At 43.1% G+C, this 24,974-nt stretch overlaps 1 protein-coding gene across 1 annotated transcript in view; it reads left to right on the top strand.

Moving 5' to 3' along the window:
- The window catches only part of RTEL1 (regulator of telomere elongation helicase 1), a gene marked incomplete at its 5' end in the record, with an annotated part of 273,291 nt that overhangs the window by 191,065 nt on the left and 57,252 nt on the right, over positions 1 to 24,974 (top strand). The window contains 2 exon segments of the mRNA XM_077460418.1: positions 3,822 to 4,046; positions 4,685 to 4,756. Coding sequence (XP_077316544.1) covers positions 3,822 to 4,046; positions 4,685 to 4,756 — 297 coding nt within the window.

Genomic DNA, 24,974 nt, shown 5'->3' with positions numbered 1-24,974 from the left:
GATTCTTTTCTCTTCACCGAGGAGATGCAGCAATAGGGTTGGATGCATTCGCTCACCCCTGGCATTACCAGCTGTGCTATGCCTTTCCCCCCTTTCCTCTAATTCCACTAGTACTGAGGAAATTCAGGGAAGAAAGGACAGACTTAATACTAGTCACTCCTTTTTGGCCAAAAAGACCCTGGTTCGCGGGTCTTCGAAACCTAGCCTCGAAGCCCCCATGGAGGTTACCACTCAGAAAAGATCTGTTATCCCAGGGGACAGTAAGTCATCCAGAAGTGGAACTCCTGCAGCTAACCGCCTGGTTTCTGAGGAGGACCTGTTAAAGGCTAAAGGTCTCTCAGATAAAGTAGTAAAGACCCTGCTGTCCAGTAGGAAGGCAGTTACACAGGCAATTTACATGAAGGTCTGGAAAAAGTTCAACTCCTGGTGCAGTTCTAGAGAACTCAAGGTCAAGAGCACGGTGTCAGTCTTGGAGTTTCTCCATGAAGGAATGGAGAAGGGTCTCGCAGCCAGTACCCTGAAGACTCAGGTGGCTGCCTTATCAGTTTTCTTTGAAAAGACTTTATCTAAAGAAACTTTAATTTCTAGATTTTTTAGGGCTCTTGCTCGAAATAGACCAGTAGCCCTTAAAGACTTTCCCAGTTGGGATTTGTCTACAGTTTTACAGGGTCTCTCGGGAGCACCGTTTGAACCCTTACAGGAAGCTTCTTTGCAGAAGGTGGTTTTAAAAACAATCTTTTTGGTGGCCATCACCTCGGCCAGGAGAGTCAGCGAGCTCCAAGCTCTAGCTATTACAGAACCCTTCCTTAGAATTTATCAGGACAGGGTGGTACTGAGGACGGATCCAGCATTCCTACCGAAAGTATCCTCAACTTTCCATCGATCACAGGAAATAGTGTTACCTACATTCTCTGCAAGCCCAGTAAATGCAGGAGAGGAAGTTTTTCACACATTGGATGTGAGAAGATGTCTTTTACAGTTTCTGAAAGTTACTAAAGAATTTAGAAAATCAAACGCCCTCTTTGTGATATTTTCTGGATCACGCAAGGGGGAGAAAGCTTCTAAAAGTACGCTGGGTAGGTGGCTTAAGTTGGCTATAACAGAAGCCTATAAAGCAAAAGGAGAAATACCTCCCTCAGGTATTGCTGCCCACTCTACTAGATCCACGGCAGTTTCCTGGGCTGAAAGGGCCGGTGCCACGCCTGAACAAATCTGCAAGGCTGCCACTTGGTCCAGTTATTCGACATTTCTCCGGCATTACCGGTTAGATCTACTGTCTGCAGCAGATCAGGCCTTCGGCAGGAAGGTACTGCAGGCAGTAGTCCCGCCCTAGGGTAAGTTTCTCGGTTATCCTCTCCGGGGTTGTCCTGAAAGGCGATTTGAGAAAGACTCAGTTAGACTTACCGGTGACGGTATTTCTAAGAGCCTTTCAGGACAACCGTTACTTCCCTCCCTAGGTTATGCTTAGTAAATGTATTAAGTTCTACCATGGTGTTGTGCTTTCTGTGCTTTGTTTTCCAGCGTCGGAAGGCCACAATAACTGAAGCCATGGAGGAAGAGGAGGTGTTTTTAAAGTGGGCATGTGTTTCCTGATTGCAAGGTGGAGCTACACTCTCTCCGGGGTTGTCCTGAAAGGCTCTTAGAAATACCGTCACCGGTAAGTCTAACTGAGTCTTTTCTCCACTCACTCCCAGTGCTGTCAATCAAAGCCAGTGACGTGGGAGCTGAGGTGGCGGGACTGAGTGCCACTGTCTGTCTCATTGGACACAGCAGCAGGACGCGGGAGCAAGCATGCACGAGTGCCCCCATGGAAAGCCGCTTCCCATGGGGGCACTCCATGGAAAGGGGCCAGGCGCGCTGGGGGGGGGGGGGGGGACCCGAAAATAGGAGTTTTCGCGGCCACTGTCAGTAGGTAAGTTTGAACATGTTTGTAAAGGACAGTATTTATTTATTTATTTTTTTAATAACAATCACTTTAAAACGAGCCCATACTGACCTCTTTAGTGGCTGACACTGTAGTGCATTCAGTGCTGCTGCTGTGAACTTTGATGAATAAAGGGGTTGTGTTTTTTCACCTTAATGCATTAAGGTAAAAAAACAACTGTCAGTGACCAGCCCCCGTTTTACTTACCTGAACTCTTGAACTTGTCCCACTGGGACACGCCGTAGGGTGTTTCATTTTTCCAAAGATGTGATTTTCATGTGAATTTGCTTACACCCCGAGTCTCAGTGATGTAAAAGATATATATGCCAAATTTCAAGAAGATTGAATAATAATTAGGGGTTGCATACATTGATCACTTTTATCAAAGCAAAGTCTGTGGACTTCACTTGATAATAAGTCATATACAGCAATGCTGGATGAAGAAAGTCCCATTCAAGGCTTTCTAGAAGAACAAGTGAAAATGGTTAACTACATCCAAAAATTTCCTAAAAGATGGAAGTCACCCAAGAGAAGACTACAAAGAATTATTACAACTCTCACTCCTGTACCTAGGAGGTTGGTCTAAAAACAACTTCAGTTTCAGGATCCCAGGGGCACTGCATCAAGCAAGGTGGATGGCAAAGGGCAATACATGCACTTGAAATTGTCCTCTTCACTAAACAGTTGAATATTCCTCAATGACAGTTGGAAGGAATGAAACGAGTTGCACATTTTGTCCGCCTCATATTTGTTCGCTTTTGGCATGAGGCAATTGTAAGCCGTTGGGCTCCAAAGAATGATTTGGATATGCTACAGCTTTTGAGCACTTACACAGATGCAGACGTCAAAAAATGTGCTCTCACAGTTGCTAAGAGACACCTTTGGTATCTGTCAGAAACAAACGTAGGATTGGCTTTTTTGGACGAACGTATTACTCAGACTGTTAAGGAAAATATGACTAAAAATTTCGAAACCAACCCTGCAAAGAAAGTGAAACGCTTAGAGGGTAAAAACACGTTTTATGAAGGAAAAGACCTGAGCCATTTCGTTACTAATAAAACAAAGAAGTTCTTTGAATTGTTTGGGATCCATGACATGACAGAATACAAGAGATTGTATCATTCATTTTGCCTATCATATTACCTATTAATCTTTGTGTATAGTTTTAATAGTATTTTAAGTTTGTGATTTCTAGTTTTCCCAATAAAAGTAATGAACATTGAAAAATCTTATTTTTTTTTGCCTTTTTTACAAAACGGATCAAAGTGTGCAACCTCTAAATATTATCCAATCTTCTTGAAATTTAGCATATATATCTTTTACATCACTCAGACTCGTGGCGTAAGCAAAGTCTGCAAAAGTTTTACAGTTTATATTTTTTTTTCCTTAACGCGCCATCTCTCTGCTAGGGGGTTCTCGGCTGTTGGATAGATTGATAGCAGCGCAGCTATTGGTTCCCGCTGCTGTCAATTAAATCCAGTGACGTGGCCGCTGGGGGGCGGGGCCGAGTCCTGTAATCGGTGTCTATGGACGCCGAATGCTGGATTCAGGCGCGTGCCCACAAGGTAACCCCCCCCCGGGAGAGTGCTTCTTCCAGGGGGTTATCTGATGTGGGGAGGAGCCGAGAGAGCCGCAGAGGGACCCCAGAAGAGTAGGTTCGGGGCCACTCTGTGCAAAACCAGCTGCACAGTGGAAGTATGATATGTTTGTTATTTAAAAAAAAAAATGAACCTTTTCGTGTCCATTTAAGTTGTTCTGCTCTTAGCAGTTAAGAGCAGGTCATGTTTTCCCAGAACCCCTGTTACTGCTGGGAGTGGGGAGCTGAGCTGCCGAATGGTTATGATGTTAACAATACTGACTTTGTATTTTTTTTAATGTTTTTTTTTTTCTGTATTAGAATTTCACAGGTTTGTCCGGGTTCCTCACAAGAAAATGTTTAACAAGCTATGTGAGGACTTAACCGGAAGCAGTGCTAGCAAGAAAAAGCCTCTAGAGATGCCTCAGTGCAGCAATGGGAGATCATCAACACCCACACCGCAAGACCAAATAGCATCTGAAGATATCCATAAACTGGATCCAGATGCTGCTAGGTTCAATGGGGACTCTACTGACAAGTCTGAAAGTAAGCGCAACTTCTAAAATGGTCTTATTGCCATGGTACGGTAATCCTTGCTGCCCTATGTGGCGCCGTGTTCCTCGAATCTTGGCCAAGGGTTGTGGCTGTGCAAACATGCAAGGCCCCCTACTGTGACCTAAGAGTCTCCCAAGATGGCTCCAAATGCTGGAGCAGTACGAAGAAGAATATCGCAGAGGTTGGATACAGGGAATTTTTGCGTATTTATTGTAAATAAATGTTATATTTTTTTTAAATATCTCTTGTAAATAAAATGCTAATATCATTTAATACCCTTCGATGACAGGTTCTCTTAAATTAAAGCACATCTTACATTATAACAAAACTTTGCTATATTATGTTGTTATGCATTACATTACATTTTAACAAATGTACTTTAAAGATGAGCACTATTTAATACCACCTCCATGAAAATTCCCCATTTGTTTGGCAGGACTACGGAGCTCAGGCTCACAGTATGCAGTTTATATTCTCAAATGTGTTTTATAAATTGCCGCCTGGCCTCCAAACGTAAAAAAATAGGACCGCAAAGTTTAAAGTTATATTTAGTAATAAAAATGAGTGCCAAGACTTTATCTGATCTTGAACACCCTTTTGTTGTCTCTCTTCCTCTTTCCTCTGCCAAGTTTCTGGCCCTGCTGAAAATCCCAGTGAGGAACCAGTGCATATTTATCCGCTTCCTTTTAGGACTGTAGCAGGTAGGTAGGTTTGTGCAGCTTTGTGAGTGCTGAATGCATTAATCGAACTTACATGCACTATAGTATGCTTGCAGTTTTTAACCTTCAGTTCCACTCCACTTTTGAAAAAACTTTATAGTCTTAACTCCCCCTTCCTTGAAAAAAGTTCTTCCTAAATGGGATGACCAAAAAAAAAACGCGCCAGACAATCTTCTCAAGAGTCCTTTAGTGTTACCGTCACACATAACAGCAGAAAGACTAAAGGCAGCCATTGCGTTTCAGGGGCCCAACATTCCCCTTCATCAGGGCTATAAAACAAGAACCTAAAGAAGCGATTCATACAGAAGTACTGGTGAACTCTCCACTAGAGAGTGTTAAACAAAAAAAAAAAAAAATGGTTACAGCTTAAAGTGGTTGAAAAAACTAAGAAAGCATATCCTTGTATAGTATGTACTTGCCTCTATCCAAAGCACCTAGTGTGAATTTTCTCCTCTCTCACTAATTTGCTATCTGCATGTGTCACTTACGGCACTCAATGCAGTTGGTCGGCAACCCGTCGATCTCGATCTAGCCATTGAATGCGTGCAGGCGACGTGTAGATTGTGACCCTTCCTTGCCGAGCCTCAGAACCTGGACAGGAGGGGCAGCAGAGGCGACATGTACTGCAATCCATCCCTTATAACAGGGATCTGCAATTAGCGAACCTCCAGCTGTTGCAGAACTACAAATCCCATGAGGCATAGCAAGACTCTGACAGCCACAGGCATGACACCCAGAGGCATGATGGGACTTGTAGTTTTGCAACAGCTGGAGGTCTGCTAATTGCAGATCCCTGCCTTATAATTTCTTCCTGCTGCAGCTGAAAGCCAGCTTCTCCACTCCCTCCCACCAACATTTAGCCGCTATTGTAGGAAAATCTATTGTCCAGGTTTTCCTTTCTTCTGCTGTCCAGCTCTCCCCCCGCCACCACCCCCCCCCCCCCCCCCCCCCATGTGCTCCCCTGCAGTGCTACCAGCTTCCCCTCCTCTCCTCTGCAACCAGCTTCTGCGGGGGGGATGTTTCAGGATGGAGAGCAAGGGAAAGGGATCAGTAATTATGTGCTTTTATTTAAATGAACACAGTGAGTGATTGTTACGAATAAACACAGTGAGTGGTTAATTAAAGCATAGTAAACTGTGTTTATTATGCTTCGGTTTTATTGAACAAGAAGCCACTCAGCACAGAGCACTTCCCATTCATTCATTGTCCAATGCAGCTGAGGCTGCAGAGAAAGGAACTGGTAATCTGTCATCAATCCCTTTCTCTTTTATAAAAGTGAGACTTAAGGGGCCTGTTTAAAACACCTGATATTTAACCAAAGTCCCCTAATGAAACTTGTAAAAAATAAAGAATAAAATAAAAAAAACGAGTGACACCGCCCCCTGGCCTAGTGACCCCGCCCGCTGTCCTAGTGACACCACTGGCTGCTCTACTGACACGCACCACCCGCTGCTCTACTGACACGCACCACCCGCTGCTCTACTGACACGCACCACCCGCTGCTCTACTGACACGCACCACCCGCTGCTCTACTGACACGCACCACCCGCTGCTCTACTGACACGCACCACCCGCTGCTCTACTGACACGCACCACCCGCTGCTCTACTGACTGATACTGTCCACTTTTAAGGTAGGCCAAGTTTATACTTTTGCAGTTACATTTGTTTTATTATATTTTTATAAGTTTCCCTTACTATTTAGTTAGGCCTTGCTAACTTCTTAAAAAAAAAAGTCTGCAGATCCCTGGTGATCTTCGATCTCTTTCATGTTGTTTAGGTAGGTCTCCACCTCTGAAAGGTTGCCTACCCCTGGTCTATGTTCATAACAGACAAACCCAGGAGAAATGCCTCTCCATAGCACACAGTGGATGATTGACAGCCTCAGCTGTGCTTGTTTCCCTGTGAGGATGTTTACAGGTGGGTTGTCTATTCCCTCCACTCAGGTTTCAGATTACACTCGGCTCTATACTATGCAGTTTGTGATATCTGTTCCCGCAAACGCTGCCTTCTGAAGCTCAAAAATACTGTTTAATATCTGGACTTTGAACATATGTAGAGGATAGGGACTGCACATAAACAGGTACAACTTATGTAGGAGGATTTACTTCATCTCTGTGAGGCCAGTCACTTAACTTGAGTATATGTGAGGGTTGACAACCACTTTATTCTACATTTTCACTGACCTTGACTTATGTCTATGGCTGCTACATATCGATACCACTTGGGTTTCCTTTTCAGCATTCAGTGAAGGCTCCAATGTTGGGACAGTTCTAAAAGCTGTCCTGATCTGCTGGTCATATGATATGCTGTTTCATCAATGTTGTCTTTCCAGTCCGGGCTGGAAGGATGCATCTCCACAGGTGTGTTTACTACAACGTCCACATATCTAGTCTGGTACTTGCAAGAAATGCATTGGATTCCATTATTGATTGGGATTGTATGATTAGGCAGTGGAAACGAGTTTATTATAGAGCACCACACATATGCATGGAACGAAGTAGGATTAAAATAATGCTAAGGGGTCTATGTATTAATATTTTGACACAAGATTCACACAGCCTTCACGCAGGATTCACTCATCCTTCCAGTTAAATTAAATTTAGAAATGTGTGAGAATTCCAGATGAAAGTTGTTTGAATCTTTTCTGGAAACCTTTGCAAATTGACGGACCAATTGGGGCCCCCTGTCAGTTTTTCAGGCAGACCCGACTATCCGTTGCTGTCTACGGAGCAGCGGATGTCAGCGAGACCCACCGACGTCCAATCCGATCCTGTCCCCTAAAAACAGACGGGGATCCGTATGGCAGTCAGATGGAAATGGACAGGCGGTCTGTTTCCTTCTGACTGCCCCATAGAGAATAGTGGGCTGTATACATGCGCACACGAACCTGTCATCCTCCTGCTCAGCAGAGATCAGTGAAGAGATGACCTGCTGAACAGACGGATCCGCTGCTGGCGTTTGTCCCCTGTGTGAAAGGGGCTTTAAAGTGGTTGTATACCCTTTTTTGTAACTTTTACCTACAGGAAAGCCTATAATAAGGCTTACCTGTAAGTAAAAAAATATCTCCTAAACCTGTACGGTTTAGGAGATAATCCCCTCGGTATGCGCCGCTGACTGCAGCGGCGCATGCGCACGAGGGGTTTCTCGGCCTGAAAATCCGGCAGTGGCCGGCAGCCGGAAAGAAATCTCCCGCGCGCATGCGTGGGAGTGACGATATCGCGGCTCCGGCCACTCACGGCGCCAGAGCCGCGATACCCGGAAGAAACGCCGAGGGAGCATGTCAGCTCCCTCGGCGTGGATCGTGCCAGATGTCGGGGCCTCGTTCTAAGGTAAGTATTTCATAATGAGCTAGTATGCGGTGCATACTAGCTCATTATGCCTTTTGCTTTGCAGGTGTTAAAAAAAAAAAAAAAAAATAGCGGGTTTACTACCGCTTTAATAAAATAATGAAAACTTCAATATGTAACTTGGTCATACCTCAATTCCCCCATCCTACTAAACAAGATGGAAGGACAAATCTCTCCAGCTGGCTATTGTCTTCCATGAATTTACCACCCACCAAAATTCTAACAGCCTGACCGCTCCATCGCGGTCGCGCCATTGTTAACTCTTGCTCCAGAGTTTGACGGGTGGCACCATCTGTCAAGCTTGCCCATTGAGATCAATGGGCCTCCACTGCAACTGCAAACCAAATGCTTGGCTCTCAGTTGTGGTGCGGGCCATAATTAAATAAAAGAAAATAATCAAAGGAGACGTCCGAAAGGGCCATCACAGATCTCTTTTCAGAGGGCAGTAAGCATTACCACCTGCCTGAAGAATCACAAAAATAATCATGAAAATTCCATTTAAATCTTAAAGTCCACGTACAACTGATGCGGACGTGGCCAACATTGTAATATTTTTCCACCGATCTCCTTACTTATGAATAGTAACTTGACTGTTCTGACCTTGTGGGAACAGGAAGCAATATTTCCTTATGGCGATTTTTGTTCCATGACCAAGGCTGCCAGAAATGGAAAGGTTGAGCTTTCACGTACAGTTGCCCTCCTTTTTCAACAGAGTTTCATTATGCAAAGAAGCTTAAAAAAAAAAAATGGGTTGTATCACAGACGTTGAACTCAGGAGAATTTCACTGGAAAAACTTCAGTGATCCAATGCAAATATATGATGTGCAAAAACAAGCGGTATCTTCCTCCTGAACAATAAAACTGCTGATGATCGTTAGCCATTTGCCACATTTCATTGGAAATTTTTACACAGGAAAATGGTTTATAGACCTTCTTATCAGTAGATTTTCATCTCGTCCTGCATTGACCCCAGGTTCCAGGGTAGTCTGGTGCAGTTAAAAGGAACCTGTACATTAGGACCCCTTTCACACTGGGGTCACGCTCACGTTAAAGTGCCGCTTATCAGCCACTAGCAGGGTGCTTTTAACTCCAAAGAAGGGGTTAAAAGCTCCCATGTTTTGGTGCTTCCGAATCGCTTTTTAGGCGCTTCATAAGCGCTGCTCATTGATTGCAATGGGCAGGGGCATTTTGGGAGTACTGTATACAGCGCTCCCAACCCACCCCAAAGATGCTGCTTGCAGGACTTTTTACAAACGTCCCGCAAGCACACCACCGTAGTGTGAAAGCACCCATTGCAGAGGTTGGGAGGCAGTTTTCAGGCGCTATTTCTAGCACCTGAAAACTGCCTCAGTGTGAAAAGGGTCTAAAATTTACACGAGTACGTCAACTTTGCTGAATTTCCTTATTATTGTAAGCATAAAAAGCACCTTAACTTATCTTGAATAGACCCTTTCATGGCAGCCAAGATCTCTTGGTGTCTGGTTTCCAATCAGTAGCACGAGAGTCTTTTTGTTTATTTTAGATACATACCACGTAGCCTACTGTCTACATGATTCTCTTACCTTTGTATATGACAGGAAAATAGCAAATAGTTTATTTCCACGGTTGTAGTGACTTTTGAGAACCCCTGCCACTATATTTCCAAAAGTATTGTGATGCCTGCCTTGAACTTTAATGGCATCCCTTGTCTTGGTCCGTAGGGTTCAATATTGAGTTGGCCCGCCCCTTGCTTTGTGCACTGGTCCAAATCATTTGTTGGAGGGGGGATTATGGTGGGCGGTTGTTTTTCAGGGGTTGGACTTGGCCCCTTAGTTCCAGTGAAGGGAACTCTTAAGGCGTCAGCATACCAAGACATTTTGGACAATTTCATGATCCTAACCTTGTGGGAAAAGTTTGGGGCTGGCCCCTTCCTGTTCCAACTTGACTGCACAAAGCGAGGTCTATGAAGCTATGCATTGGAATAACGTCATTACAGGATGTCTCCAATTTACAAGCCGACCTCAATGCACAGTCTAATTGGGCGACTATGTGGCAGATGAGGTTTAATATTGATAAATGTAAAGTTATGCACTTGGGGCTAAGAATATGCATGCATCTTACATACTAGGGGGAGTACAACTGAGGGAATCAATGGTGGAGAAGGATCTAAGGGTGTAGGTAGATCATTGGCTCAATAATAACATTCAATGCCAAGCTGCGGTTTCCAGAGCGAGCAAAGTCCTTTCTTGTATTAGGAGAGGTATGGACTCCAGAGAGAGAGAGATATCATTTTGCCCCCCCTGTACAAATCATTAGTAAAACCTCATCTGGAATACGGAGTTCAGTTTTGAGCACCAGTTCTCAAAAAGTATATCGGGGAACTGGAGAAAGTGCAGAGAAGGGCAACCAAACTGATAAGAGGCATGGAGGAGCTCGGCTATGGGGAAAGATTGGAGGAACTGAATTTATTCACTCTTGAGAATAAGGGGGGATATGATCAACATGTATAAATATATAAGGGGTCCATATAGTGAACTTAGTGTTGAGTTATTCACTTTACAATCAACACAGAGGACAAGGGGGCACTCTTTACGTCTAGAGGAAAAGAGATTTAATCTCCAAATACAGAAAAGTTTCTTCACAGTAAGAGCTGTGAAAATGTGGAATAGATTCCCTATAGAGGTGGTTCTGGCCAGCTCAGTAGATTGCTTTAACCACTTCAGCCTCGGACCAATAAATACCTTAAGGACCAGAGGTCTTTTTGCAATTTCGCACTGCGCTGCTTTAACTGGTAATTGCGCGGTCATGCAATATTGCACCCAAACGAAATTTGCGTCCTTTTCTTCCCACAAATAGAGCTTTCTTTTGATGGTATTTGATTGCCTCTGCGATTTTTTTTTTTTGCGATATAAATGGAAAAAGAGCGAAAATTTTGAAAAAAAAAGATATTTTCTTCTTTTTGTTATAAGAAAAACCGAATAAACTAAATTTTAGTCATACATTGAGGGCAAAATTTATTCAGCCACATGTCTTTAGTAAAAAAAATGTCAATAAGCGAATATTTTTTGGTTTGCGCAAAAGTTATAGCGTCTACAAACTAGAGTACATTTTCTGGAATTTACACAGCTTTTAATTTATGACTGCCGATCTCATTTCTTGAGGTGCTAAAATGGCAGGGCAGTACAAATCCCCCCCAAATGACCCCATTTTGGAAAGTAGACACCCCAAGGAAATTGCTGATGGGTATGTTGAGCCCATTGAATATTTATTTTTTTTGTCCTAAGGGATTGAATAATGACAAAAAAAAAAAAAATTTTTTTTACAAAAAGTTGTCACTAAATGATATATTGCTCACACATGCCATGGTTATATGTGGAATTGCACCCCAAAATACATTCTGCTGCTTCTCCCGAGTACGGGGATACCACATGTGTGGGACTTTTTGGGAGTCTAGTCGCGCACGGCACCCCGAAAACCAATCACCACCTTCAGGATTTCTAAGGGTGCAAATTTTTGATTTAACTCCTCACTACCTATCACAGTTTCGAAGGCCATAAAATGCCAAAATAGCACAAAACCCCCCCAAATGACCCCATTTTGGAAAGTAGACACCCCAAGCTATTTACTGAGAGGCATGTTGAGTCCATGGAATATTTTATATTTTGCCAAAAGTTGCGGGAATATTACAAACTTTTTTTTTTTTGCACAAAGTTGTCACTAAATGATATATTGCTCACACATGCTATGGGCAGAAGTCAAATTACACCCCAAAATTCTGCTGCTTCTCCCGAGTACGGGGATACCACATGTGGGGGACTTTTTGGGAGCCTAGCCACGTACGGGACCCCGAAAACCAAGCACTGCCTTCCGGATTTGAATATAAAATGCTATAAAAAACAAACTAACCAGAGTCACCCGTAACACTTATACGGTGATCAGTGGTGAAAGGGATAACTAGGGGCAATCAGGTGGTTCAAATTTTTATTAGGTAGTATATGGGGGTCCCTGGCGCTATATAAAAACCTGACGGGGAACCTAAATAACTAACTGGCTAACCAGCGTCACCAGTGACACTTATACTGTGATCGCTGGTGAAAGGGGGTGAAAGGGTTAACTAGCAGCAATCAGGGGGTTAAAACCATTATTGGGTAGTATATCGGGGTACCTAGCGCTATAAAAACCTGGCGGTGAACCTAAAAAAATAACTAGCTACCTAGCGACACTGATGCAGCGTTCAGAAAAATTATCGCTTAGTGACACTGGCAAAAGGGGGTGAAAGGGTTAACTAGCGGAAATCAGGGGGTTAAAACCATTATTGGGTAGTATATCGGGGTACCTAGCGCTATAAAAACCTGGCGGTGAACCTAAAAAAATAACTAGCTACCTAGCGACTGTAGCGACACTAATGCAGCGATCAGAAAAACGATCGCTTAGTGACACTGGCAAAAGGGGGTGAAAGGGTTAACTAGCGGCAATCAGGGGGTTAAAAACATTATTGGGTAGTATATCGGGGTACCTAGCGATATAAAAACCTGGCGGTGAACCTAAAAAAATAACTAGCTACCTAGCGACACATGCAGCGATCAGAAAAATGATCGCTTAGTGACACTGGCAAAAGTGGGTGAAAGGGTTAACTAGCGGCAATCAGGGGGTTAAAAACATTATTGGGTAGTATATCAGGGTACCTAGCGCTATAAAAACCTGGCGGTGAACCTAAAAAAATAACTAGCTACCTAGCGACTGTAGCGACACTAATGCAGCGATCAGAAAAACGATCGCTTAGTGACACTGGCAAAAGGGGGTGAAAGGGTTAACTAGCGGCAATCAGGGGGTTAAAAACATTATTGGGTAGTATATCGGGGTACCTAGCGATATAAAAACCTGGCGGTGAACCTAAAAAAATAACTAGCTACCTAGCGACACTAGCGACACATGCAGCGATCAGAAAAATGATCGCTTAGTGACACTGGCAAAAGGGGGTGAAAGGGTTAACTCTAGGGGCAATCAGGGGGTTAAATCTTTATTGGGGGGTGATAGGGGGCTACCCTGGACCTAACACTAACTGTCCTGACAGTTTTTACTGTCACAACTGACACTGAATGCATTGATCAGTAAAGAAATGATCAATGCAATCAGTGACACTGTGACTGGGGGGGGAGGGGGGGGGATCGGGGGGGGTTTGTGTGCCTGTGTGTACCTACATGTCAGTGTAGTGTTGGTGCACACTTACTTTTACTGTTCTCCTCGTAGTCCGGTCAAAAAGACCGCCCCGAGGAGAATGACATCACTTCCTCCTTCCTGTGTAAACAATACACAGGGGAGGAAGCTTCTCATTGGCCAGGAGCGATCCAGAGGGGGTGGCCGAAAACCAACGGCCATCCCCTCATCACGGAGCGCTCCTGGACCGAATCGGACCGCCGTAACCAGCGGGAGGGGGTCCGATCGGACCCCCCACCCGCTGGAAGGCAATCACGTAGATGTACGTGATTATGCCTGCCTGTGCCATTGTGCTGACGTACAATGGCAATACGGCGGTCCTCAAGTGGTTAAGAAAGGCCTGGATTATTTCCTAAATGTACACTATATAACATATAACTGGGTACTAACATTTATAGGTAAATTTGACCCAGGGAAAATCAGATTGCCTCTCTCGGATCAGGAAGGATTTTTTTCCCCTGATGTAGCAAATTGGATCATGCTTTTCTGGGGGGGGGGGGGGGGTAGTTTTGTCCTTCCTCTGGATCAACTGTGGGTATAGGATTGGGTATATGGGACTATTTTTTTTTTTTTATTTTTTTTTATGGTTGAACTAGATGGGCTTGTTTTTTTTTTTTTTTTAAACCTGACTAACTATGTAACTTTAAAGACATGGATGAGTGTGCAGGCCAGTCAAGTTCCCCCACCCCAAACTCAGAGTCCTGACCTCAACCCAATAGCACACCTTTGGGATGAATTAGAGCAGAGAATGTGAGCCAGGCCCTCTCATCCAAAATCAGTTCCCCATGACTAAGCTCTGGGGGTGGAGTGAAATGCATTGGGGATGTGGCCTGGTTGAAATCCAGGCGGAGGTTGCCACTCCATTTATTGCTGCCTCTCAAACTGAACTCGACGGCTGGACCTTCACAACGTTCAGGTCCTAGATAGATTCGAACAGGCTCTTTATTTAAACAGCAGCCCTGAAGACGAGGGAGTCCTTGGTCCCACTAAACATGTTGGCTTTGTTCTATCAGCCTTACCCTTATTAACCACTTCCTGACCGGCGGACGCCAATGTACGTCGGCAGAATGGCACGGGCAGGCATATTGGCGTACAGGTACGTCCAATCTTAAATGCCGCCCTGCCATTGCGAGCACGCCACCGCTGGCACGCTCGTGTGCCGGTCGGGACCCCCCCGTGAGTCCGGTCGCGGGTCCCGCAAACTCGATCGCCGTGGGCATACCCGCGATCGTCTCACGGGGTGCTGAACTGGGAGATGCTGTTGTAAACAGCATCTCCCGTTCTGCCTAGCAACAAGTGACACTGATCTCTGCTCCATGTGATTGGAGCAGAGATCAGTGTTCACTAAAAGAAAGCCCAGCCCCTCGCAGTTAGTAACACACCCCTAGGAACACTTAACCCCTACACTGCCAGTGTCATTTACACAGGAATCACTGCATTTGTATAGCAGTGATTGCTGTATAAATGACAATGGTCCCAAAAATGTCCGATGTGTCCGCCATAATGTCGCAGTCGCAATAAAAATCGCCGATCGCCGCCATTACTAGTAAAAAACACACGATTAATAAAAATGTCATAAAACGATCCCCTATTTTGTAAACACTATAACTTTTGCGCAAACCAATCAATAATCGCTTATTGCAATTTTTTTTTTTTTTTACCAAAAAATATGTAGAAGAATACGTATCGGCCTAAACTGAGGGAAAAAATAATGCTTTTTTTCAAAATTGTCGCTCTATTTTTGTTTATAGCGCAAAAAATAAAAACCGCAGGGGTGATCAAATACCACCAAAAGAAAACTCTTATTTGTGGGGAAAAAAAGGACGTCAACTTTGTTTGGGAGCCACGTCGCATGACCGCGCAATTGTCAGTTAAAGCGACGCCGTGCCGAATTGCAAAAAGTGGTCTGGTCTTTGGCCAGCAAAATGGTCCGGGGCTAAAGTGGTTAAAGCGGTTTATTCCTCAATTTATTGCATTTTGGGGCGCTCCTTTACATTTGCCTCTTTTATTCATTGCAGCAGGACAACCTAGATGTGAGACTTCCAGGGGGTCACCCTTCCTTTCTCGTCCAACATCAGTGCCTGACCTCACAAATGGGCTTCTGAAGGAATGGTAAAACATTCCTATAGACACACTCCTAAACATTGTGGATGGCCTTCCCAGAAGACTTGAAGCTGTTATAGCTGCAAAGGATAGGCCAACTCAATATTGAACCCTACGGACTAAGACTGGGGTGCCATTAGTTAATGCGCGTGTAAAGGCAGGTGTCACAATATTTTTGGCAGTATAGTGTATGTTCCCATTCATTTTGATGGAAATGGACAGGCAGTCTGTTTCCTTCTGACCGCTCCATAGAGAATACGGTTTTCAGCAGCATAGCGGACACTGACCTATCATCCTCCTGCTCAGCGGGGTTCAGTGGAGAGATTACACGCTGAGCGGGTGGATCCGCTGCTGGAGTTTGTCCCGTGTGAAAGGGGCCTTAACTTCAATATGGAACTTGGTCATACCTAAACAGCATGGATGGACAAATCTCTTCAGCTGGCTATTGTTTTCCTTGAGTTTACCACCCACCATAATTCTAACAGCCTGACAGGACCGTCGCGTCTTTGTTAACTCTTGCTCCAGAGTTTGACAGGTTGCACTACCTGTCAAGCTTTCCCATTGAGATCGATGGGCCTGCACTGCAACTGCAAACCAAATGCTTGGCTCTCAGTTGTGGTGCGGGCCGCAATTTAAAAAAGAATCCCAAAAATCATGAAAATTCCATTTAAATCTAAAGAAAGTCCATGTACAACTGATGCGGACGTGGCCAATATTGTAATGTTTTTTCCACAGATATACTTACTGAAGAATAGTAACTTGACTGTTCTGACCTTGTGGGAACAGGAAGGAATATTTCCTTATGGCGTTTTTTATTTTTTTTGTTTTTTTTTCATCTTCCTCCTGGACCAAGGCTGCCAGAAATGTAAAGGTTAAGCTTTCAGATACGATTGTCCTCATTTTTTGACAGTTTCATTATGCACAGAAGCTAAAAAACAAAAATGACGGACGTCGAATTCAAGAGAAGTTCCCCGGAAAAACTTCCTTAATCCAATGCAAATATGTGATTTGAAAAAACAGCAGTATCTTCCTCCTGAACAATAACACTGCTGATACTCGTTAGCCATTTGCAACATTTCATTTGAAATTTTGACATATTTTTACACAGGAAAAAGGTTTATAGACCACCTTATCAGTAGATTTCATCTCGTCCTGCATTGACCCCTGCCAGGTTCCAGGGTAGTCTGGTGCAGTTAACAGGAACCTGTACATTAAGACCTTGTTCACGCTGGGGCCATGTTCACGGTAAATTGACACTTTTCAGCCACTAGCAGGGGCGCTCTTAACCCCAAAGAAGAGGTTAAAAACTCCTGTGTTGTGGCGCTTCAAAATCGCTGCTCATTGATTGCAATGGGCAGGGGCATTTTGGGAGTACTGTTTACAGCGCTCCCAACCCGCCCCAAAGATGCTGCTTGAGTACGTCAACCTTGCATTTCATTATTTTTGTAAGCATAAAAAGCACCTTTCTCTTTCGTTCATTGACGGACACAGCTCCTTTAATTCTTGACCATAGGGTTATCACATCACCTTCAGGAGAGGACTAGGCAGAACATGTAACACATGTGGAAAAAGCAAGACTGCACAGCACTGCCCACGGGGCGGTCACTCTGGTTATAACCCCTCACCCTGCTTCCTGCAGCTCAGTTTTTTTTCTCTTTCCTTCCAAAGGTGGTTTCGGCATTCCATCTAAATGAGGACATCGTGTTACCACCCCTATGTCCTAAGCCGACACACCCAAAAGAAGTTGCCTTACATTCCCTGGATGTGGTCCAGGCACTACGGGTGTATCTGTCTGATATGGCTCCCTTCCAGAAGTCGGACTCTGTTTCTCTCTCAGTGGCTGGTCCGAAAAAAGGTCTGGTGGTCACATCGTCCACCATTTCTAGGTCATTCAGACATATTGTGGTTCAGGCCTATGCCTTAAAGGGGCAGGTGCCCCCTTTTCCTGTCGCGGCTCATTCCACCATGGCGATTGGAACCTCGTGGGCTTTCCAACATCAAGCGTCTGTCTCCCAGGTGTGTAAGGCGGCGACTTGGTCGTCAAGTCACACTTTCAAGAAATTCTACAAAGTTGACGCAAGCGCATCTTCGGATGCTTGCTTCAGCCGCACGGTTTTACAGGTGGCTGTGTAAGGTTGCAATTTATACCTTTCAGTTACAAGTTTTGTAGTGAATGCATAAGTTGGCCGCAGGTTTTCATGGCGGCCGTTTAAGATGGCAATGCCTCTGTTGAGGTGTTCCTTTTGTTGTGGGTGAAGTTGTTTTGCAGATTCTACCCCTCATGTTTTGACACTGCTTAGGGACGTCCCTAAGGTCAAGAATTAAAGGAGCTGTGTCCGTCACTGAACGAAAGAGAAAATGGGATTTTTGACGGAGCGATCACGTTGATCACACTTGAAGAACTGACGACCTATCTAATTTCTTGAGACCCTAACAAGCCAGGAAAGTACAAATACCCCCCAAATGACCCCTTTTTGGAAAGTAGACATTCCAAGGTATTTAGTAAGAGTTATGGTGAGATTTTTGAAGTTGTCATTTTTTCCCAAAATCCTTTGAAAAATCAAGATTTTGTTTTCATTTTTTTTTTCCACAAAATTTTTATATTAGCAGGTTATTTCTCACACACAGCATATGCATACCACAAATTACACCCAAAACACATTCCACCTCTGCTCCTGAGTATGGAGATACCACATGTATGAGACTTTTACATAGCATGGCCACATACAGAGGCCCAACACGCAGGGAGCGCCATCAGGCGTTCTTGGAGCATAAATTACACATATAATTTATTGACTACCGCTTACATTTTTGAAGGCCCTGGAGAACCAGGACAATGGAAACGCCCCCAAAATTACCCCATTTTGGAAAGAAAACAACCCAATGTATAATCTGAGGGGTATCGAGTCTTTTGAACATGTCATTTTTTTTTCTACAAGTTTAAGCTTTGACAGAAACAAAAAAAATACAGGAGGCTGATTGGTTTCTAGGCAGAGCTGCACAAGATTTTGCCCTCTCGAGTTTTAGTACAGCAACCCCAATATGTCAACTAGCAAGACAGTTCATGTTTCTAGGCAGTGTCCAGAATTTCACATTTGTGTTTTGGGTTTTTTTTTTTTTCTTTTTTTTTTTTTTTTTTTTTTTTTTGTCAAGTAATTTTTTTTTTATTGAGGAAAGTTTTGTTTGTGCTACATGCAAACACAAGAACAAAAAATAAAGCACACAAATCCCGACACCTTATCCTATTAATGCCATTTGTCTGGCATTTTACAGTGCATAATAGAAATAATTACAATTATGTTACAATAATTCTTACACAATAGTGTGTGAACAAAGCAACAATTTGTAGACGATGTATCTGTAGTAATGTGAAACTTCTACTGTAAGATTTTGTAATCTTGGACTCATGAATATTGGAATCGCATACTCAACAGAAGGAAATGTCACTCTCGTATAAAGTCAGTCACTACAAAAGAAGACCAGGCAAATCAAAGCTAATAAAGTTATTCAGAACCCACTGAATTCTTTTGGAACACGTACAACTAGGGGCATTCTATAAACTTTATACCCACACATCTTAAATATTTGTTCATTGCCAACATAAACATGCATGTTCATACCATTCATTCATTCCATATATGGTTATGTCTCATCGTGTCCCAACTTAAGTTTAAAAAACTGTTTTGACTGTGAGTAGGGAATGTTTTAAATACATTATTTGAATGTACATGGGGAATCCCTGTTTTCTGGTGGCATACATAGTAGCTGCGTAATGGTTGGGTCTTGTTTGTCCCATCGAGTTCACCATAGAAAGGAAAATGTTGACCCACAAAATGATGTGTAGGAAGACATTTGTCAGTTCTCACACAGGCTGTTGACTTGAAAGGACTTGCTTCAGTGCTTGCCTTGATACTAAAGCAGCTCAGACATACGTTTTTGGTCCTTTCTTTTGGTCTGTAGCAGTGGTTCTCAACCTCAGTTCTCAAGTACCCCCAACAGGCCTTGTTTTCAGGTTTTCCTTTATCTTGCGCAGGTGCTTTAAATCAGTCAATGGATTGATATTTTGCACAGCTATTTTATCTAAAAGAAATTCTCAAAACATGGCCTGTTGGGACTACTTGAGGACCGAAGGTTGAGAACCACTGGTCTGTAGATTAATAGACCAGGAAATCTTGTGTAATAACTAGCTCTTCCAAATTGAAAGATTTTTATTGGTTTTCTGAAGCCTAGTACACACGGACCAAATGGGTGACATTGGCCAGTTCAATAAAAACCAGACGACATTGGCCCGGTTCACGGAAAAACTGGCCGACACTCGATCAGCCAATAGCTGAAAGCACTGACTGGAGTGTTTTGATGGGGGGGCCACCCCCCTATCAGAACACGAAAGAAAAACGGGGGAGATTACTACACTAACGTTGGATTGTTAGTACAGCCGCTCCATCCGGTGCTGTCAATTTTTGGAGGTTTAACGGAAAATGATGTATACCAGGCTTTAGTCTATACAGTCAAAAAAGAGAGAATGGCCCCTTTTCATTGCGTTAGGATCTTGCTAATGGTTTAAAAGTTAACACAAAAGGATACCTCAAAGGAAATGATGACTATAAATTGAGCATGTATGCAAATTATGTTTTGATGTTCCTGACAGATCCGTGGTTTCCCTCCCGAATTTCGTTTCAACTTTGAAGATCTTTCATGATCTTACTGCTTTGGGAGTTAACCTCTCCAAGAGTGTAGCCTTACCAATTAACCCCCTTCGCAACCAGCCGCCGCAGTTGTACTGTGGCAGGTTTGCTCCCCTGGGCAAACCAACGTAACTGTATGTCGGTTCGCCTTTTGACCACTAGGGGTCGTGTGCCCACGACGCTGAAAGCGATGCACATGCCCAGCTTTTGCGATGACCACCGGGCACCTGCGATCGCTCCAAACAGACAGAACCGAGATCTGTCAATGTAAACAGATCTCTGTGCTGTCAAGGGTGAGGAGAGCGATCTGTTGTTCATACAAAGTATGAACGACGATTGGTCTCCTCACCCAGTCGGTCCCCTCCCGCCACCGTTAAAATCGCTCCCTAGGGAACGCAGTTAACCCCTTGAGCGCCACCTAGTGTTAACCCCTTCCCTGTCAGTGACATTTACATAGTAATCAGTGCATTTTTATACTACTCATCACTGTAGAAATGCCAATGGTCCCAAAAAATGCATCCGATCTGTCCGCTATGATGTCACAGTCCCGATAAAAAAAAAATCACCACCATATTACTAGTAAAAAATAAATAAATAAATGCCATAAATCTTTCCCCTATTTTGTAGATGATATAACTTTTGCGCAAACCAATCACTATACTCCTATTGCTTTTTATTAACAAAAATATGTAGAATACATATAGGCCTAAACTGCGGAAAAAATGTGCTTTTTAAAAAAAAAAAAAAAATTAGGGATATTTACTATAGCAAAAAGTACAAAATATTGTTTTTTGATTTTTTTCAAAATTGGCGCTCTTTTTTTGTATATAGCATAAAAAATGCAGAGATTATCAAATACCACCAAAAGAAAGCTCTATTTGTGGGAAAAGAGGATGTCAATTTTTTTTGGGTACAATGTCGCACGACCGCGCAATTGTAAGTTAAAGCATTGTAGTGCTGTATCGCAAAAAATGGCATGTCATCGAGCAGCCAAATCTTCCAGGGTTGAAGTGGTTAATCTCTGTCCACCCACCAGTTGCTGGTATTCATGATGGATTTAACTTCTCCCGTTTTTCCACATCAAGCAATTGCTAAAATTTTGGCTATCCTATCATATTTCATTCCTGGGCAGGGTGGTTGCTGTCAACATACCCATTCTCCCAAAATTGCTGTTTTTCTTTAGAGCCCTTCCAGTTTGTCGTTACACCAGTGAGACCATTCAATCAGAGGTCAATAAATTTGTATGGCATGGCAAAAGACCACACCTTGGGAAATCACTAGTATGTAGACTTCAGTCGCAAGGAGGAATAGATTTGCCCAATTTCTGGCGTTATCTAGGCCAGATTTGCTCAGTTGGCACAGTGGCATGTGCATGCACCCTCTAACCTTATATCATGACTAAGATTTGAAATTGCATCTGTGAATCCGTTTTTACCTCCCTGGGTTACTGTGGTCGAAACCTGTACAGCCCAGTATTCTTACCACCTTGAAAGAAGTGGTGTGTCAATCACTACATCTTTGGGTATTGCATCTACATCTTTCTAGATAAAACTTTTCATGCTGTATGGAGTAAGATCTGTTTACCCTTCAATCATTGACTAAGGAGTTTCATTTTTGCTCATTTTCTCACCTTCAACAACGTTGGGGTTTTCCGCAATCAGAATTTTTGAAATATCTGTAGATCAGACACTTCTAAAACTATTATGCCCTGAGACCAGAGAAGCCTTATTCACATTTTGAACAGATATGCCTTTCTTCCTCTTGAGACAAAGGCACTATCACCCACCTTATATATTTATAGCAGGTAAAATAATGTTAGTTTTTCTAGGTAAATATATTTCTAAAGGTGCTATTGACATGACATTTTCGCCACAAGTCGTTAACAACCCATGCAATCCATACATACACAAAAAGACTAAATAAGTAAGTTCAGTAATTAAGTTACTGTATGTGTAATAAAATGGAATGACACAGGGAAAAAGTATTGAGCACTTGAAGAAAGGGAGGTGCAAAAAGGCATGGAAAGCCAAGACACCAGCTGAAATTTATCAGCAATTAGAAAGCAATCCTGCCCCTCATCAGTGCAAATTAATATCAGTTGGTTCAGTCTCCGCTGATGGCCTATAAAAAGGTGTCTCATTACCAAGGTGTCACACAAAAAAAAGAAACATCCCATGATGGGTAAAAGCAAAGAGCTCTCTCAAGACCTTCGCAGCCTTATTGTTACAAAATATACAGATGGCATTGGTTACAAAAAGATTTATAAACTTCTGAATGTTTCAGTGAGCACTGTTGGGTCATAATACAGAAGTGAAAAAAAAACATAATTTCACCATAAACCAGCCACGACCAGGTGCTCCTTGCAATATTTCTGACTGAGGAGTGAAAAGAATTATCAAAAGAGTTCCCTACGAGCCAAGGACCACTTCTGGAGAGCTTTAGAAAGACCTGGAATTAGCAGATATAATTGTTACAAAGAAAACAATAAGTAATATGCTCAACCGCCATGGCCTGTATGCACGCTCATCACCCAAGACTCCATTGCTGAAGAAAAAGCATGTTGAGGCTTGTTTAAAGTTTGCTGCACACCATTTAAACAAGCCTGTGAAATACAGGGAGAATATAGTCTGGTCAGATGAGACCAAAATTGAACTCTTTGGATGCCATAATACACACCATGCTTGGAGGTCAAATGGCACATCACCCCAAAAACACCCCCATACCAACAGTAAAGTTTGGAGGTGGGAACATCATGGTGTGAGGCAGTTTTTCAGCATACGGTACTGGCAAATTTCATATCATTGAATGAAAAAATGTACCAAGACATTCTTGATAAAAATCTGCTGCCATCTACCAGGATGAAGAAGATGAACAATGATCCCAAACACAAAGCCAAGGAAACTCCCAGTTGGATTTCAAAGAAATACATTAAAGCTGCTAGAATGGCCCATCCAATCGCCTGACTTGAAGCCAATAGAAAATCTATGGAAAGTACTAAAGTTCAACGTTCGTAGAAGAGACCCACAGAACCTTAAAGATTTTAATACTGTGTGGAAGAATGGGCCAAAATCACACCTGAGCAACGCATGCGACTCGTTTCTCCATACAAGAGCTGTCTTGAAGCTGTCATTACCAGCACAGTATTTTGTACGAAGTAATACATTTCAATTAGCGTGTTCAATACTTTTTCCCTGTGTCATTCCATTTTATTACACATAACTTAATTTCTGAATGTATTTGTTTTAGTGTCTTTGTATGTATGGATTGCATAGGTTGTTACCGATGTGGTGAAAATTTCGTGTCAACGGCACCTTTTAGAAATATATTTACCTAGAAAAATACTTATTTTACCTACTGTATATTGGTGATCTGTCCAGGTAAATCCTCCTTGATGGTTTAATGTGAATCAGAAACCAATTTGGAATATTCTACCTAACTTGTTTAGAAATGCTTTCCAATATGCACAAGAGTAGATGCGCTCTAACTATTAAAGAAACTACTATTAAACTGCATATAAGATGGTATCTCATCCCATTTTCCCAGAGTCTTGCTTTAGGGCAGTCGTTCTCAACTCCTGTCCTCAGGACCCACTAACAGGCCAGATTTTAAGTATTACCCTGGGGAGATGCAGACTACAATACTGCAATCACCGAGTGGCAAATTATATCACCTGTGATGTATTTCAGTTATCTTGGAAACCTGGCCTGTTAGTGGGTCCTAAAGACAGGAGTTGGGAACCACTGCTTTAGGGGCTGTTCTAATAGGGGCACGTTCCTCCATACCTTTTGCAATTGTAGGTCTTAAAAATTAATTTGAAAGCAAATCAAAGGGGTGCAACTGACACTGACTTTACCAATGTTCCTCTTCTTTGCAACACTACCTGATGTACCACCCCCTTGCCAGAGATTAGCCCATACACCGTTTTTAGTGCAATTCTATAGCCAATAGTTCTGCACTTGCGCTCTCCTACTGTTTCCTGGTCACAAGTTCTGCAAGAGATGGAAGCCATAAAAATTATGGCGAGACTTTAGCATACTATCACCGATATCAAGCCAATATTTTAACGTACATGGGAAAACTGGTCCTCTTATTAAGTGGTCTAGTAGTTTAAGTTGGTTGACAGCGTGGTTGAATGTAATGCATCAGGCCGCGTACACACGCGGGGACTGTTCGCTCAACTTTGTCCGCTGAACAGTGTTTCGGCGGACAGTCCGCTCGTGTGTGGGCTTTCAGCGGACAGTTTCAGCGGACAGTCTGCTGAACAAAGTTTTTCGGAAATTCCGAAAAACTGTCCGCTGAAACTTTGTTTCAGCGAACAGTCCCCTCGTGTGTAGGCTTGTTCGTCAAACTAAGTTCCGCGCATGCTCAGAAAGGATTTACACGCCGAAGTTTGCATTGCAGTGTATAGGACGTCGTTTTCTAGTCCCGTCGTACGTGCCGTTCACGTCATCGCGCACGGTTTCAGCGGACTGTTCGTTCGTCGTGTGTGGGCAAGTCCGTCCATGCTAATTTTGAGCGGACTGTCCGCTGAAACTGTTTGACGTACAAAGTTGAGCGAACAGTCCCCGCGTGTGTACGCGGCCTCAGGATCAGTCGAGGACACTTTTTTGGATATGTCTGAAAGTAGTTTTGGGTTGCTGAATGGCTGAAGTGTGCATATTATATGTGAACAGGGGAAAGATTTGGTGGGATTTTAAGGGTGCCAGGCAAATAAATTTTATTAGCAATACACCAAAGTGTAAAAAGTAACAAAGTTTATTACACAAAACAATTTAAAAGGTATTTGGCTATTCGTGAGCTATGCAGACATAGGAACACATCTACCCAATTGATGGAACAAATGGTCACTCAACAGTGACAGATCCTGA

This window comes from Lithobates pipiens, unplaced genomic scaffold (assembly GCF_037356315.1).
Source record: "Lithobates pipiens isolate NorthernLeopardFrog02 unplaced genomic scaffold, aLitPip1_a1.2 Scaffold_28, whole genome shotgun sequence".
Taxonomy (NCBI): domain Eukaryota; kingdom Metazoa; phylum Chordata; class Amphibia; order Anura; family Ranidae; genus Lithobates; species Lithobates pipiens.
Note: the sequence above shows the minus strand (reverse complement) of the source record. Positions and strands in the feature narration are given on the sequence as shown.